The sequence below is a fragment of the Seriola lalandi genome, unplaced genomic scaffold (assembly GCF_002814215.2).
Source record: "Seriola lalandi dorsalis isolate HSWRI2012SDOR001 ecotype SW California unplaced genomic scaffold, Sedor1 jcf7180002054614, whole genome shotgun sequence".
Taxonomy (NCBI): domain Eukaryota; kingdom Metazoa; phylum Chordata; class Actinopteri; order Carangiformes; family Carangidae; genus Seriola; species Seriola lalandi.
In genome coordinates, this window is record NW_019525167.1 from 345,493 (window position 1) to 358,872 (window position 13,380).

At 43.2% G+C, this 13,380-nt stretch overlaps 1 protein-coding gene across 1 annotated transcript; it reads left to right on the forward strand.

Annotated features, from left to right (window-relative positions):
* Positions 1–36: 36 nt before the first annotated feature.
* Positions 37–12,695, forward strand: hyal4 (hyaluronidase 4). Its single transcript, XM_023419923.2, has 4 exons — positions 37–184; positions 6,408–7,397; positions 9,471–9,560; positions 10,248–12,695. Exons 2-4 carry the CDS (start codon positions 6,441–6,443, stop codon positions 10,746–10,748), a joined length of 1,548 nt encoding a protein of 515 aa, XP_023275691.1. The 5' UTR covers positions 37–184; positions 6,408–6,440; the 3' UTR covers positions 10,749–12,695.
* Positions 12,696–13,380: the final 685 nt, after the last annotated feature.

Sequence of the window (13,380 nt, forward strand, 5' to 3'; positions counted from 1 at the left end):
CTCCTCCCCGAGCCTGTATATAAGTGTGGATGAGTGGCTTGTGTTTCAGACTGACAGAATGAATGCAGGCCTGATGGACGTACGGTGCTGAGGGCCACCATGACCCCTGCGGTGACCCCGGAGAAGAGAAGACCCCCACCTTCCCCCGGACTGCTAATTATAGGTCGATATGCAGCATCTACAGGTGAGCTGTTAAAAGTCAGGTACAGAAAACTGTTTCATTTTTAGAAGGCAAAACAAAAAACAAATCAAGTTTCTTTCCTGCAGCTTTAGTTTTTCTGCACAAAGAGGAAGATAAAGTGTATTTTTAAACCCTGAGGGAGGCGGCGACCCTGGGTGTTACAGCGCAGCTTGAGCGTCTGTTTTGGGTGATGCAGGAAGGGTGAGGAGGAGGAGGAGGAGGAGGAGCAGGATGGGGGGGTAGTGCCCTTGCCATGCCAGGAATGTTGGCTCACTCTTAACAACCCCCCCTCGGACGCACAGCAGGACATTTCTTTAAGTCTCTCAGAGGTGCTAACGTTTTGTTAAAAAGCTGCACGTCACGTCAGTTGTATCGGGAACTTTAAAAGGTCTCATTCAGGTAGAGTTTCAGTCCTTCAGCAGACGCTCTGACTCCCGACAACTGACAGTAAACAGTCAGAGACGAGGGAGGTCACAGTTTTCGAGGAGCATCAAGGATTTAAAAGTTCATCACAGCCGGCTATAAAAAGGTCTTTACTGTTTATGGGAGTGTGTTGTTTTTCAGTCTGCCCTCCACAGAGAAGAGAGAGAGAGAGAGAGAGAGAGACAGAGGGTTAATGTGTCTGAGGTTAAAGATCAAAAGCGGAGGCTGGGAGTCTCGATCAGCTGAGAGGATTTCAGGATTGTGCATTTAAGCTCTGCGGCAAGACGAGACGTGAGAAAAGATGAACTGAAGTTCAGGTGTGTCCTCTGTGAACTCTGGTGACTGGAGATAAAACCAGAACAACATGAGGTGTAATGATGATGTGGAGAATCATGTCAGAAGTCAAACTAAAGCTTTGTGCTTGTTGAACCTCACAGGGAATCTGTATTTTACACATCTATACATTATTTTAAACGTTTTAGCCTTTTTTTGTTTAATATTAGAAATAATTCTGAGAGAAATCTAAGTAACAATTGTGTTAATTAAGAAAATGCAGAAAAGTTTGTGAATGATTTATTAAATAATAGTTAATAATTGTTAAAAAAAAAAAAAGTACATTGTGTAACTTTAGTTTCCTAATCAATTTAATGAAACATTGATTCACAGTGGAGCCAGATCAGTACAAGTGTTCAGATCATTTTCTTTAGTAATAAAGCTCCAAATTCTACTTGAGTAAAAGTACATGTCCAAGTTTTATCAGTAAAATAAAGTGTCCTCAGTAAAAGTACTCGCTATGCAGAGGGGCCCCTTTCACAGTGTTAAATGATGGGGCCCCCGAGGTCCCAAGGTCGGTAATAACTTGTGCATGAAGTTAAAAAAATTGTACAAATAGAAAATTTTGAATTAAATGATAAACAATGTGAATGTTACGGTATGTGTTTACGTAAGAAAACAAATATGAGACAATAGTTTGTTTCTGGATTTTTTAAACTTTTTAACTTAATATTGATGTTGGTATCTGCCACAAAAATCCAGTATCGCTCCAGCTCTGATTCACGCTGTATTTACTGTATGTACCAGCGGTTGACTTGTGCCAAAAAAGAACATTTCGTGGCTGAAATTCCTTTTGATTTTGGTCATGTCTTGAGATTTACTAATCTCATATGAAAAACTTCAAAGATTATTAAAAAAAAAGCTTAAACATTCAAAGCGAAAATCCTCAGCAGTGGCCAAACAAACGGACAGGAAGTTTCTGTGAAAGTTCAGAGCTCTGATATCGAGATGAAAACAAAGATCCACATTTTCATCTCCACTAGTTGTGTCCTCTGTCTTCCTCTGAGGTCATGCGTCTGTTTTCTCCGTCTGACAAACAGGGTGATTCCTGGAGCCTCGGTGCTCACAGGGCTCTGGATTAGCTCTGGCTCAGCTGAGTGGAAAAGATTTCAGCCTCGGTGGTTCCTGTTCTCCAGGCGTTTTTTTGTTTTCGGGTCTCTCGTGTGTGGAACATGAATCGTGACCACACTCCAGTCATCAGGAATATTTGCTGAAATGCTTCTCTTTGCTCTGGTTGACATGGTTCGACCAGCTTCGTGTGTGATTCATGGAAAAGTCCTGATGCAGAGTCGTGTTACCCCGCAACGGAAGAGAGCTCGGAGGGTTTTCATGGTTCATTTTTCAGCTGAAGCATCGCATGTGTGTTGAGGCGACTCCTGGTCTGATGAAACTCTTTACTGCACAGTCGTTAGGCTCTTTCTGGACAGTTACACTCTGCTGAGATAGAGACGATGAGCTGTAGCACATCACCACGACTGACACTGTTATTCGGACGCAGTCTCTCATCTCACATTTCTCTCATCCTTCTGTTTGAAGAAAATGAAGCCTGTTCCTGGAGTTTACTTTATTCTAAGATAAATCAGCAGCACTCGCCTTTAGAAATGAAAACTGAAAAAGGTCCCAAGATTTCATCTTCTCCTGTGTTTTATTTTGAAGTGTTGATCCATAAGAAGATATATTTGTGGTTTTAAGAACCAAAAACCATCTCAGTGTAGTTTTACATCTCCTCTCTCAGGCTTCTCTCTGCAGCTCTAGTAACAACAGGTCGGTGAGCCAATCAGAAGAGAGGAGGCTCTGAGCCTCTCTCTAAAAAAACTGGCGTTGCTTCAGTCCTTGCATGAACTCACAGATAGGAGATCATAAGTTTTGAGCTTTTGTCAGCTGTGCAGAGTTACACATGCCAAGTTCCTGTCTTGCATCTCAAGGCCTCTTGACCTTTGCCCCGCATCATCGTCTGGTTCAGGGATGCTGCGGAGAGGTCGGAGAACCGTCGGAGGAACTTCAGACGCTGTCATCTGTGGCTCAAATTCAAACCAGTTTTCCAACAGAGACACTGGAAATTAGACGTCACTCTCTCTCTTTCTCTCTCTTTCTTTCTTGTATTTGTTGAACGAGTGGAGCCATTTCACAAGAACCACAGACATCAACAAACTCTTATCTTAATCGATGCCAGACCGGCCCGCGGCTCCAAGACCCTCTGGTTAAATAATTCACTTTGACACAAAGCCAAACGTTAGGCACGAACTCCAGTGGGTTTAAATCTGAGGCTGCTCCCTCCATCGACTGAAGCCTTCCAGGTGAACCCAGACCAAAGAAACTCAGGCTCCTTTACGCTGCACCACAATCAGACCATCTACAGTTTGAGGCTTTTTTCAGACCGTCCTCGCCTGAACAGTATTAGTCGAGTGATCAGTTGGTGGATCGACAGAAAATGAGTCAAGGCCTTCCCATTTCTTTGACTTTTTGTCAGATAAATCAATCAAATCAATCTATTTGAAGACGTTCGTTAGTTGTAGCCCCACTTGTGGTAATGAAAGTAACGCTAACCCTATCTCGTTGGAAGTACAGGTGTAGAGAACTAGATTTAAATGGCTTGTGCTTCATTTGTGCTTCACATGAAGGATTGTGGCCCAGCAGCTTTACATACAACTCTGGACGAATCACACAACACTGCAAGATGTGAATGATGCCATAAACACACAGAAACAGCCGATTCTAGGAGAGTTAAAGCGCATCAATGGCTGGAAATCAACTGGAAATCATTGATGTGCAACAAGGCGGCGGACTGCATCTTGAAACAAATTGTTTTAGTTGCCTGAACTTCACCAAACCACAGAGGTGATGGATCAGTCATATGACCAGCAAGATAACAACATTCACAGCACATATAGATCAATATTATCAGTCACACTGTGATAACGCTGACATAAGTTGGAAACATGCAGTCTCTCATTTCAAGGTCTTTCAGACGCCTGTTCAGATCATTTGATGCTTGAATGAAGCTGAAATCTTTACAGAGGTGCACAAGCCCATGCGTCCTAATCAATGTTGCATACTGATAGGTTCTTATCAGCAAACACTGATCTATGACGGTATTCAGAGAGCTAATGTAGCAGGAGAGAGATGTCACGCACTGATATCAGCTGTAAGTAGAGCTCACAGATTTCAAACTCTCAGGAATCGAACTACAAAGAGAAATGAGAAAATTAAATCGGGGGCCAAGATGTTTTCGAGATGTAAAACATAATCAGAAACATTCCTATCATCTAATCATGTGTGCTCTGCTGCCTGCCAGGCTTCAGATGGAAGCGGTTTCAGAGCGAACAGACACACCACTAACCAGCATCGTATCCATACATTCACTGCAGCGCCGCACTTTGAAAAATGATCCGTTCTCCGTAAAACGCAACAGTCAAATTATTTCCAAACCTACAGGGAGAAACTGGCAGGAACATAAAGAGAAGGAAAAGACTTTGATTCCAAACCAACATAACTGAGAGGGGAAAAGAAACGATGGGAACCAAATGAAAATGCTGCACGGTACTTCAAGAGTACTGCCACCAAATACTTTGTTTGTACACAAACTAATGCCTTTGCCGTCAGATCAAAAATCAGGTAAGATATAGATCGACACCTCGAATGACAAGTCGACCAGTGACGTCAAAACTTGGTGTTTGGATATTAACACATGGCTGACGGGGTGATAAATAAACTAGGCTGAAAACAAATCCAGACTTCTGAATTTCGTCTGTGTGCTCTGTGACCGGATGTTTGGCTCGAGCAGCTGTTTATGGGACGCAGAGACTCAGCAAACACCGAACCTCACTCAGACATTTGGCAGGAAGGCCTGTGATTGTGGCCTGAGGCTTCATCTCTGGTCAGAGGAAGCAGCAGTCTATATGGCTGAAGTCCTCGTGTACAAACCCTGGGTGTCAGCTGATTTCCTCTCTGTGACCTCTGACCCCTTCGTGCCATGGAAACGAGCCAAGAGCTATTTATGTCTCTGAGGACGGCAGCGGTTGGGAGAAAAAATTCAAACACTTAAATTCATGCAAGATGCACTGAAAGTCATCCTGAAAAAAAAGAACCAATGTGGGTTCAATAAACACTGAAATAAAACAATTATTAAATAATTAATAGAAAAACAATCAGGGAAGAAATTAATGAATTACATTGTTATAAATTAATTCAACTACATTCTTGCGAGAGGCTGCAGAGTTCATTAGAGTGCCAGTATGAACGTTGGTCCTGATGGCGACACAACAGGAAAAGTTGTGAGCTCACTATAAATATTCAGGAAGCAGAAAATATCCACAGCTAATTTCAGGGACATCCAGTCATTGTTTCTCCAACCAAACAGTCGTCACAGTGCACAGCACAAGACTGAGCCTATTTTGAATCTCTCAACAAATCAGAGGTGTGTGCAATGATTCAGAGGAACCAGGATACCTGGGTGTGCCGAAAGAAAGGTCACGGAGTCATTAAAATCCCCATCCAGGTCCCAAAGGTCCCATCCAGTCTAAAGGTCTGTGTCCATGTGTAGTGTGATTATAGATCAGCTCTAGCTTCTATATTAATACTGTGAAAGTATCAAAGCCTCAGTCCACAGAGAAATGCACACAGCCTGTATTCAGAAACTGAGCCTTAAAACCAGCCGTCAGGACTTCTGGAACTTTGTGATGTCACAACAAAGCAGTCACCAAGCCCCGCCCACCTGGACCCACCATCCAAACCTTGCAGGATTAGGTTTCTCTGAGTGTTTTTAACTGAAATCTATTATATTTTTATTGGATCACTCACAAAACAGTCAGCCAATCAGAAGAGAGGCTCAGAGCATCTCCATGCATCATGTTGTGGATCTCCAAGGACTCCTGAACACAAATCCATCAGCTGCCACATAAATGAGGACTTAGTTTCAGTTTGAGGTTGCTTAGACTGTCAGCTTTGCCGAATACGTCCCAGTTGTTTTCATATATAAAGATGGAAAAGCAGCTCAGCTCATCACATGTAAAAGCAAACGATAAAACTTTCATGATCCACTGTTGTGCTGTAACGCTCACAAACGGAGAGAACAGTGAAAAAGAAAAAAGACGTTTATTTATATGGCAGCTGTTGCGGACGAGGAGCCGTTGAGCACATCACACTGTGCCCTCCATAAACTCAGTGAGCAGGAACAATATAAAAACAGTGAGAAGGTCAGAGGGAGGTGAAGAGACGAGCGGAAACATTTCACACTGATATCTCCACTGTAGGATTTATATTTTCTACTAATGGCGGTGCGAAAGGAAACGTCTGTACCAAACATGTGATGAGATACATTACAGACAGACAGAGAGAGAGAAACCGCAGACTGAATGAAATAAAAGGTTTATGTAACATCTCTTCAGCTGCAGCAGCCATGAGAGAAAAAGTCAGTTATACCAATTTACTGTTAAAATTTTTGTTTTCTCTTCTCCTTCTTCGTCTTCAGGATGATTGACAGCTGCTCCTCCTGAACCCCAGGATGCCTGCTGTGCCAGTGGGCGGGGCATCCTCCTCCCACCACGTCGTACCTGTAGCCCTCACCTGCTCCTGGCTGTTTCTGCTCTTCCATACCGCCTTCGGTCAGAAACCTGCCAGGCTGCCCCTGATCAGCCGGAAGCCCTTCATCGCGGCGTGGAACGCTCCGCTTGACATGTGCGCCATTAAGTACAAGGTCACCATCAACCTGGACCGTCTCTTCCACATCCACGGGAGCCCGCGTGCTGATTGGACAGGCCAGAATGTCACCATCTTCTACGCCAACCGGCTGGGCTACTACCCTCACTACAACCACCAGGGCGCTCCTGTGAATGGCGGTCTGCCGCAGAACAGCAGCCTGGACCTGCACCTGTTCAAGGCCTACCAGGACATCAACCACTTCATCCCTGCAGAGGACTTCCGCGGCCTGGCTGTCATCGACTGGGAGTTCTGGCGGCCTCAGTGGAATCGTAACTGGCACAAGAAGGACATTTACCGGCAAAAGTCGAAGGAACTGACCGCCAAGGCATACGTGAACGTGACGGCGGCGCAGGTGGAGGAGCTGGCACGCCGGCGGTTCGAGAAAAGTGCCAAGGCGTTCATGCAGAAGACTATTCAGTTGGGGACGCGTCTTCGCCCCAATGCCCTCTGGGGTTTCTACCTCTACCCTGACTGCCACAACTACAACCTGCACGAGCAGAACTACACGGGCTTCTGCCCCCTGCTGGAGAGGCTGAGGAACGACGAGTTGCTGTGGCTGTGGAACAGCAGCACGGCGCTTTTTCCCTCCGTGGCGATCAGGAAAAGTCACACCAACAGCATCAGCAACCTGCACTTCTCCCAGCACAGGATCAGAGAGTCGCTCCGCGTCGCCTCGCTGACCTCCAAGGAGTACGACCTCCCCACCTATGTGTACATGAGGCTGGGATACAGAGACGAGCCCCTGTCCTTCCTCACCGCAGTAAGATACTAAGTTTATATTGTGTTCAGTATTTAGCACATGATTTACATACTGAGCTGTAATTGGACGGCTCTCTCGTTGCCACTGTACTCGTGCTCCTCTGAACTCCTTTTACATAGTTACGTCGGAGCTAACAGCAATCACCTTCCCTTTCATGTCACTAAAACTTTAGTGTTTCATGATGTTTGATAAGAGTTGTTCATTTCACAGTTATGAACCAGTAACTGTACTGATGCTGTCTGCACAAAGACAGTATTTTTCCCTGGAAAAATTAGTGTCCCCAAGAATCACCATATCATAATTGTGAAAAATTTGACCTAGACCTTTGTCCCAGATGCACCATCAGTTAGTAGTGCCGGGAAATGATATTGTTACCTGTAATTGTACCTCTAAATGTATCTCACTTTAAAAGGGTTTTTGTTTTTTTGAGTTGTTGTTGCACTTTTCAGGAACACAGAGGGTGTACAGCAGCAGGATGTGTTGATTCTTTGGTTCTTAGATGGAATAGAAGACAGGTAATGATTATGCAGTAACAGAAAGACCTTAAGGGAAGACTAAATCCAGGAGGAGTTAGTAATGCAATGTCAAGTATGTCCGCTGCTGCACAACCTCAAAGAAGAAAGTTTTTGACTCAGAGTTCAAGGCTGTGGTTATTTCCTGGAAGTACACGCTGAAAATAGAGCAGCAGAAATTGTTGGTTCATTTTTTTGCCAGCACTATTAGTTATCCCTCACAAGTCCGCGGGATGTTATTGGCACCATGAGCAACAGAGCGCTGAAGACTGGTGAGCAATGTTTGGGAAAGACTAGCTTTAGGTCGTAACCATCATAAACACTTCTGTGCAGAAAGGCGGAGGAAAGAAAACGACCATGATGACTGAGAGTTTATGAGACAATCAACATGAAAAGTTGTTGTTGTGTCTAAAACTGTAAAAACAATGAGTGGAAAACGTCCATAATCCCACCAAGGATAACTTGCCTGGTTGTTCAGGGCTCAGACCAGATCACTGTTAGCTCCAGACCTGATCAGGGTTTCAGTTTCAGTGCTACAGTTTGTGTTTCAGTGGTCATCACACAAACTACTTTATCAACAAAGAACTGCTAATACAACATTCAAAATCCTAATGACTCTTCTATTTGTGTCTACAAGTGAAATGTCAGAATGGGCTTTGACTGAAACCTTTAATTATAAACAATCGTCTCTGGATTCTTTGGAAACCAGTGACTCTGATGGTTTTGGTTAAAATCCTGAGGAGAAAATCAAAACCTGTAATAACACAGAAAAATAAATAAATCAAATAACAATACAGAACTCCCAAACCTTCAGTCACTTCCCACTCATTTGAAATATTATAGGAAGCTTTTCATTCTGAGATGAGAATACTGTGGAGAAGCTTCGTAAACCGCAGCGTATACAAATATCTGCCATAATGATGTACTTCTCACTGTAACAGTGTCTGTTTGAGAGTTAATGTATGAATTTATTCACTACTGCCATCTTGTGGCGATTCACAGAAAAGCAGCTCAGAGTCCCAAATACAAACTTAGAGAGCAGTGGTTTCCTTGTTAAACTGAAACTTCATCACTGTCAGTGAAACAAGAGGGACTTTTTTCTGGTCTGCAGATTGAGTGAGGACTCCTAGAAATAAGATTTAAAATATATGTGCGGATGTATTTTAGCCAACCTCAAAACTCAAAACATAGTGAAATATTAAGGTTCTTTTTCACTTGATCTCGATCTGGATTAGCAGCGCCATCTTGTGGCTCTTTGCTCCACATGATTACTCTCACTTTTCACATCAAATATATTTACAAATTCATTGCATTGAATGAAAAAAATCTGCCATGTGATAGTAAAGATGCATTTTGAAGAGCAATTCTTTCTTGTTCTTACACTGCTCACTTTCTAAAATCCTCAACAAATGTTTTTAACTTAGAGGTAAAAGTTTGTAAAGCAAATATCTGCCTCCTCCTTGAATGTTCACTGTGCTTCTGTCGTTTCAGTATGTTTGATATTTAATTTGTGTCACTGTGACCATGAGATGTGACGTCTGTACCTATATGTTTCCTGCAGAAAGACTTGATCCACACCATCGGGGAGAGCGCCGCTCTGGGAGCTGCTGGATTCGTCATCTGGGGTGACCTGAACTTGACCGCATCGAGGGTGGGTGTCCTATAATCAGGCACAACAAAAAAAAATCTTTACCGTCTTACTTTCTGTAAAAACGATGTGCTGGCTGCACAGAACATTTGAATACAGATAGTATGTGTTGTTTTGGCTGAAGATCTGAGGTCAAACTTCTGTTTTTGGGATGTAATTTGTCCTGTTGAGTCAGTCAAAGTCTGACTGTGTAGTTTGAAAAACATTCTTTTCTCAAGGTTTTTGATTTGTTTTGGACTCAAGACAAACCGCCCCTGTAAATAGTCAGACAATAGAAAGTTGACATCATGTGGTCGCTGCGTGTTAAGAAACCACTCTGACATTTTGAAAAGTATAGTGCGTGTTTTTATGGCCTGTTGTGTTCATCTAAACAGGATCTGACAGTCAGACCCACCAGGATCTCAGGGAGCGTCCGTGCATGGACCTAATTTAAAAAATCTGTTTTGCAATTTGCAAGCTCTTATGCACGGCTGTCACCCCTCTCTTGTGCACCCAATCTCTCAAAACTCACTGTTTCAGATTAGTATGGGTAATTAGTTATCTCCCAAACCTGATTCCAAACACTGGATCTGGGGCAACTGTTAAAGCTTCAATAATGTTGACCACTAGGGGGCAGAAAAACCCAGTGACATCACAAGGTGTTGAACTGTTACTACACAGCTGCCAACCTCCGCTGTCTTGTTTCCACAGCCTAACTGCACCAAGGTGAAGTCCTTCCTGAGCCACCGCCTGGGTCAGTACATCATCAACGTGACGCGAGCCGCTGAGGTCTGCAGCGACTTCCTGTGCCAAGGGAACGGCCGCTGCATCCGCCGGGACCCCCGTGCCCGCCATTACCTCCACCTGAGCGCCAACAGCTACCGCATCCGGCCCGCTGGCAACGGGGACTTTGCCGTCACCGGGTGGCACTCTCAACACGAACTGCAGCTGCTGACCGAGAGGTTTCGCTGCCACTGCTACGAAGGCCACGAGGGCGATAGCTGCGACAGCATCAACAAAGTGAAGGAGGACGACGGGCCGTGGAGGGAGGGTGAGGAGGACGAGCAGGAGAGGAAGAGGACGGAGTGGGAGGATGAGCAGGATGAACGATGGGAAGCTGGGGAGAGTGCAGCGCCCCGAACCGGCTTCAGCTTTCACATGATGTTGTTGATGCTCCTGTTGAACTTATCGTTAGTAAAGACAGTCGTATGATGCACAGCTTTGTACAGATTTTACTTTTCCACACACAGTGTAATATTTTTGATTTAAGATGGACGCAGACTTGAACCCTGGATGAACACTAACAGGTTAATGTTGAGGTATAATGTTTACCATGTTTACAATCATAATTTAGTATGTTAGCATGCTAATATTCGCTAATTAGCAATAAACAGTACAGCTGCGACTAGTAGCAATGTCAGTTTTGCAGCTGTTTGGTCATGAAGCAAGTTATGATGATTCAATCTTTCAAGGCAGAAAATCAAAAAGATATTTCACTTAAAGCCAGAAACATGAACCCTAGACAAAACTAAACATGCTTCCTTGCTAAAGGTTCTGTAAACCACCATCACTGCCAGTAGATGTCACACTAGACCACAACAAGGAGCTGAATAACTGAATAAAGTTACCCTGTGTAAAGCCAATAAAAAAAAAAATCTAGCCACAACCACTATCCCACACACTGATATGCTCCACTGCAGTGCTGACAGTTAGCCAGCTAGCGATAGCAACATTTGCCCAACACATCATAGAGTTGTCCATCTCAGTAAAGCCGGACCAGTATTGGCTCTATGGTCAGACTGGGAAAGAAACTCAGCTTTGGACTTCTCCACTGTGGCTGGCTGCGTGAATGACACTGATGGAGCAGGTAAAAAAGGTAAAAAGTCCAGCTTTAAACTTTATGGGCCGCAAGCCTGTGTGTTTATAAATGTGAGGAGGACCAATGGTTTAACAGGAGGGATTCACATGCACTAACATGCACACGTATGTGCACTAACATGCACACGCACGTGCTACCAAAACAAAGACCATGCAGACAAAATTCGATTAAAAAACACACAGAGGGGGTGTGACTTTGTTCTCTGCTCAGGACGCCATTACTCCACTATATCTTTACATAGAAAATAGTTATTTGCTGCTATATTGTTGTTTAAAATCTCATTGACAGAACCTTTAAGAAGTGTGATTGGCACTTTACGTGACACAGAGGTTTGGCATGTCAACAGATGGAGGTTTTGGTTGATTGTCGTTCAGTTCAACCAGTTGAAGTGTATTTGACTTCTGCAACACTCTGCACTGCTTCTTTGGCCAACAACTGCATTAGTTCTTCCTGGAACGTTTTTGGAGACACATCAGTCAAGTCTTTCAGTGGAAACCAAAGGGCGGTAATACGACCAGACAGCCAGTAGAAAGATAATCACTAAGATCTGACGCTTGGTTTGTTGGTTTGTGGTATTATTGAAAACATCATTAATGAATTACTTTTTGAAGCCCATTGCTTTTCTCAACAATAAGCTGTTATTTCACTTATCATATAAATTGTGTATTTTTTATACTGCTGCTTACATTACACTCTTGAAGCACAGCTTGTCAGGAAACATGTTGTGGATGCTATTGTTTTCAAAATATCATGTATCTGTATCATTTCTTTCATTTTTGTTGAGTTCATTACGCTAAAAAAAAAAGGTTTGGAGAGTTTGGAGGAATCAGAAAAACAGGCTGGGTTTAATTTTTTGATTTTATTTCATCTCAGTGTGGCTGATAAACGGCTACCGTCTCTGAAGCTGATGTAAAGTACTGTAGTTATGAGAAAACACTGAACAGGATGTAAAATATGGCACATACTGTATCTGAATACATGACTCAGCAGCTGTCTGTGGTTTTATGGCTCTTTAACGCCGACTTCTTGCCATAGAGCAGTAAATAAAATGTCAACAGTCTCATCTCCTGCGAAAAACACAAGAGATTTTTTATGAGCCTGAAAAGTCTTTTTAAAACCTGACAAGGACCAAACCCGAACTCATCCGAGTCCAGATAAAGTGTTCTTACAGGTTTGTCGGTGCTTCCAGTTAGTTACCAAATATGCAACAAGGACTATGCAACACATGGAAAATGTTACCTGAATGTAAATGCACTACAAATAAAGACTTTTCTTCAGTACACTTGAGTTTCTGTATTTTTCATCTGTGCAGATAAAGAGGGGATTTCAGGGGATCGGCCATGTTGGATCAATAGGCCAACAACTTCCACTGAAAGTTTTAGTGTTCTTTGTAAAATATATCCCTCAAGTAAACCTAAAAGTCACTCTACTCTTTTCTCAGCAACAAACCTGGAGACATGAATCGTCTACCGGCTGGTTTCTGTCCAAATACTGAGGACAGAAAAAAAAGGAAGAGGTGTGGACGGAGATATTACAGCCTCTGCTTTCTCACCGACAATGACACATCAGAAACATCACACATCTAAAAACACATGAGCGTGTTTCATGATAAGAAAATGCAGATACTGTTCTGCAGTGCAGCCACTCCTCCCATAGTTTGTCCTGAAAGTGTTGAAAACTGAATATCAGGACCTGGTCCAATAATAAGAGTCAAACCTCAGATCCACAACAATATTTTTGGTGGGACATCAGGACCCAGGTCACAGCTATCTTCAGCGTTAACACAACCCTCTCAGAATTACATATAAATGACGATGAATTACAAAGAGGTTCTGAACACCACAGCAGGCACAACAGACATAAATATATAAATCAAACAGTCTACAACACTTTTTATAAAGGCAGCAGCAGAATAAAGGATGTGGGAAGAATCGAGTCTTCAGAGGGTTTGAGTTCTGAGTCATT